The sequence below is a fragment of the Labrus bergylta genome, chromosome 22 (genome assembly GCF_963930695.1).
Source record: "Labrus bergylta chromosome 22, fLabBer1.1, whole genome shotgun sequence".
NCBI classification, from domain to species: domain Eukaryota; kingdom Metazoa; phylum Chordata; class Actinopteri; order Labriformes; family Labridae; genus Labrus; species Labrus bergylta.
The window spans coordinates 20,442,634-20,446,727 of record NC_089216.1 but is presented as its reverse complement, the minus strand read 5'-3'; the positions used below and the strand labels follow the sequence as shown (position 1 = coordinate 20,446,727).

Sequence of the window (4,094 nt, the reverse complement as noted above, 5' to 3'; positions counted from 1 at the left end):
ATGCAGTGTGACCCTGTGTAATTTCAAAATGATAATTGGAAGAAGTCCCCCTGCCCCCTCGATGAACACACGCTCACAAACACACACACACACACACACACACACACACACACACACACACACACACACACACACACACACACACACACACACACACACACACACACACACACACACACACACACACACACACACCGCCTCTGTGGACAGACTTTTTGCAGATGAGAAAGCAATGCAGCACCCCCTTTTGGTGGGCTCTCTGCAGGGATACATCAAAGAGTAATAACAGCATTAGTCTCCAACACCTCTGCCGGCAGGAAAACACATCAAACATTCTGAGAGACATTCACCACTGTTTCCCAAATTGCAGTGATGGACAAATTGCAAAGTATACCGCACACTAATGCACCCTTCGCACCACTGAGCCTTTATCATTCAGTGTTATCTGCCACTTTGGCAAATACAATGCTGGAAATAAGGGTACCCCCTTTTCTCAAGCCGAGCATCCCCCTCTGTGCAGAAAATTAATTATTCATAGCAAAGAGGCATGATAGTGTAATTCTGGGCTGCCATGAATAATGCATTTAAAATGTGAGGTCTTACATGTAAACAAAGCAGAGGAAAAAAGAAATTGAACAAAAACATGTTTGATTTTCTTTTCCATTGGCAAAGTTTAGGTCACTGAAAAACAGTGTGTTTTGTTCACCTGTGAGAGCAACACTCCACATTAAAGCAAAACAACAAGAACAATATGATGATGAAATGAAATGTCCTTATACATCTTCAGTCTTCTTCTGTATGACGACAGAGCTTTGAAAGTCACAACTGACCGACTAGGGAGCACATAGGCCAACCCATAGCAAAAGGAAGAGGCCAGGCAGCGTTGCATTGCTGCTCAAGTGGCATGTCAGCATCAGAGCAACTTTATAGAGTTGTACAATTTGCCCTGGGGCTGAAACTGTGGCACGGAATTCGCCATTTTGGGTCAAACCCTCAAAGCGGATAACTGCAGTGCTACTCTTGGGAGCAGCCAGCAGGAGCCCGGTGTCATCTGTAGATTGTGCTGCGTTCAATGACCCAGAGGAATGTCGTAATTATATGTAAAATATTGAAGGGACGTGAGACTTGCTTCTTTGTTTTGACATTGCTGAAGTAAGTTGGAAAGTTTTTGTGTCGTGATAACTTTGCTAAGTAATTTCGTTAAGAGGCAATTATACAAATCAGCGAGGAGTAGAAGAAAAAGTACATATATGAACACATTCGTGGGAAAATGACTCCCAAGCTGTTTACAACTCGGCCATTTTCTTGATTTTTTTTTTTACAATATATTATATGTCCTGTTGTAGGCTATTTCGTTAATGTTTTGTTTTATTTGTTTTGCCAACTGTCTGATAACATAACGGCATAATCTGTCATGTCGATACCCACATGTCGGAGCTTTACAACAGACCCTGAACGCAGCATCGCCGTGAGTCTTCCGCTTGTCGGCTCTTCGACACAGCACAAAAACATGAGCGCGTCTGTTGTTGTCCGGAGGTTAGCAGCTCTGTCCGGGGCTTCGGCCGTGGCAGCCGGGGCGTACGGGGCTCACGGTAGGACCTGCTCTTCACATATTTTGCCTCCTCATGCACAATGTCTGTCACTTGGTTTGAGAGCAAAACACAGGAAGGAAAGGTTGTCATGTGAGCGCGTACTACGCCAGACTCCGCTTCCCAAAATGCTAAGTTTAGTTTTTATACCTTGTTATCACAACCCGGAAAGACTTTCCAGATAAAAAACGCTTGATGATTATGTTGAATATGCAAATGAATAATTCGGCATCCAAATGAACCATCTAGCTGCACCATATGTTTTGTAATATAAACAATTGTGTAATCAAGGTGACCCGCCTCCAAAGTGTCATGGTGGCAGGCGGCTTATTGAAGAGTGGGTTAATGGTAAAGCTGCTGTCAGAAATACATGCTGGTGTGTTTGCATGTATATTCAGATATTACATGCAAGCTTAACTGTTTTCATTTCCTCTTGTTTCAGGATTCAAAAACAGCGACCCTGATGATTACCAAAGAGTGGTACGTGAACATCAGCAGACTGTTTTTCGTTATGATCAACATGCCAGTGACATCAAGTAGAACATTTTTGAAAACTTTTATTTAGCCTACTCATACCAGTCTTTACTCAAAACACACGTTTGAGATATGTAATGTAAATGTGTTGACCTGGACTATTTCAAGAAAACATTTTTTTTTTTTTAATTTGGGATCTCAGTTTCGATTTCAATCACGATTTTGGCTTCCCACAATCATGAAAACTAAGGATGTACTGGTCCACTTTTTCAGTTCTGATTCGATTCCTGTACATCTGTACCAACAGAAACTAATTCAGATATTTTTTCAATAACGTTATTGTTGTTCTTGGTATTATGTATGGCTACCCAAAGCTGTAGTAACCCTGAATGCACCATTGCATTTCTTATTCAAAGAGCAAAAAAATATTAATAATAAATATTTGTAAAAATTTAGATGATTCCAAATAAATATCTGTTTGAACTTGCTGTGCTGGTTTGCACTTAGAGGTAACAGGAAGTAGCAACAACTGTAAGGTTTTCAAATTAAATATCTTAAACTGAAGTGTAAGAATTGTACTTTTTATCATAAAGAAGGAGCTGTCTCCATCTTGTCGGAATATCTTAATGTAGAGGCTGTTATTTTTTTTTGGCGCCCATTCAACTGAGGGTGCAGAAATTTAAAACGAGGGTGCAATGCATCCTTTTGCACCCTGGTATAATTCGGCCTGAACATACTGGAATAACCTTTTTTTAGATAAAGATCTTTTTTAACTGATGGGATACACTGTCATGATTCTATGTGATTTAAGAATTGTATCTGAATTATGAAAATGATGTAATAGGTGTTCGTAAACCTCCTCCTCCTCCTCCTCCTCCTCCTCCTCCTCTTATACTGGTATCTTACTTGGATATCATTTTTCTGTACATCAACATCGTCTAGCAGCAGCCCTTGTCAACATTTTTCCAACAATAATAGGATCACTGAGAGGAAAGTGACTTAAGAGCGCTGACATTTCTCTCTGCCTTTGCCTCTCCAGCTTTTTGAAACTGCCAACAAGTACCATTTCTACCACAGCCTGGCCCTGCTGGGTGCTGCCCACTCTGGCAAACCTGCCGTGGTGAGTATAAGCGCTTAATACCAACACTTATGACTAGATTCACTCGAGCTGGCTTTAAAAAGTGATCCTCCTTGAACTAGTCCAGTAACATAACAGCATATATGTTGGTGTGTGTGTGTCCTTGTTTATGTCACATTATTGCAACTAGTTTTTCCGACACCTGCAAAACCTTGATTCATTGAAGCTTAAAGGCCGTTTAAAGATTCATTAACCACCTCACATTGAATTGTAAATCAATCGGCCACATGAATAGCATACTAAGTGACGGTGATGGATCTGGACCTCGTTGGCGCTGGTGATGATGCATCTCAAGAGACTATCTTTGAAATAAAAAAATACTAAATTACTAAATGTGTAAAAAAACAAACAAATGTGCATACATACTTTGGCCATCCTTTTCTATATGGACATTTAAAGGGTTAATCTTGCATGTTATATTTTAGCGTCAGACTTGTAAAAGTTGATTTCAAAAGTCAACATCTTGTCCTCTCTTCAGGCTGGAGCCCTCCTGATAGCGGGCATGGGGATGTTCTGTGGCTCTCTGTACCACCAGGCCCTGACGGGGGACCCCGGTCTGAGGAAGGTGGCTCCCATGGGGGGCATGGCGATGATCGCCGGCTGGCTGGCCATTATTCTCTGAACTGTAACGGTTCACACTCGTCCACTGCGCCACACTGTGACACTGAACTGTCACGCTGTGAATGGATGAACTGGAGAGCCTGTGAGAGTTGTCTGGAGAGGTTTAAAAGCGATGAGTTATGACACCCGTGTAACCGCTCCCCGTCCTGGGCCGAGGGTGTCAGCAGGAGATAAGGTCACGACAGGATTATCACTTTTGTACTTCTGACTGGTACCCTGGTAAAAGACAAATATGAAGGGTTTCAAATGAAATAAAGGAATTTTCTACAATA

At 41.7% G+C, this 4,094-nt stretch overlaps 1 protein-coding gene across 1 annotated transcript; it reads left to right on the top strand.

Annotated features, from left to right (window-relative positions):
• Nucleotides 1-1,399: 1,399 nt before the first annotated feature.
• tmem256 (transmembrane protein 256) lies at nt 1,400-4,094 on the top strand. The gene is made up of 4 exons (XM_020652436.3): nt 1,400-1,592; nt 2,032-2,069; nt 3,103-3,183; nt 3,680-4,094. The coding sequence occupies exons 1-4, from the start codon at nt 1,415-1,417 to the stop codon at nt 3,821-3,823; spliced, it is 441 nt and encodes a 146-aa protein (XP_020508092.2). The 5' UTR covers nt 1,400-1,414; the 3' UTR covers nt 3,824-4,094.

What these genes read in the sequence shown, in the direction of transcription:
- tmem256 (XM_020652436.3), top strand. Translation starts at nt 1,415, where the DNA reads ATGTCGATACCCACATGTCGGAGCTTTACAACAGACCCTGAACGCAGC. An exon ending in CTGATGATTACCAAAGAGTG is followed by an intron (nt 2,070 to 3,102) that starts GTACGTGAACAT and finishes TTGCCTCTCCAG; the next exon opens with CTTTTTGAAACTGCCAACAA. An exon ending in ACTCTGGCAAACCTGCCGTG is followed by an intron (nt 3,184 to 3,679) that starts GTGAGTATAAGC and finishes TCCTCTCTTCAG; the next exon opens with GCTGGAGCCCTCCTGATAGC.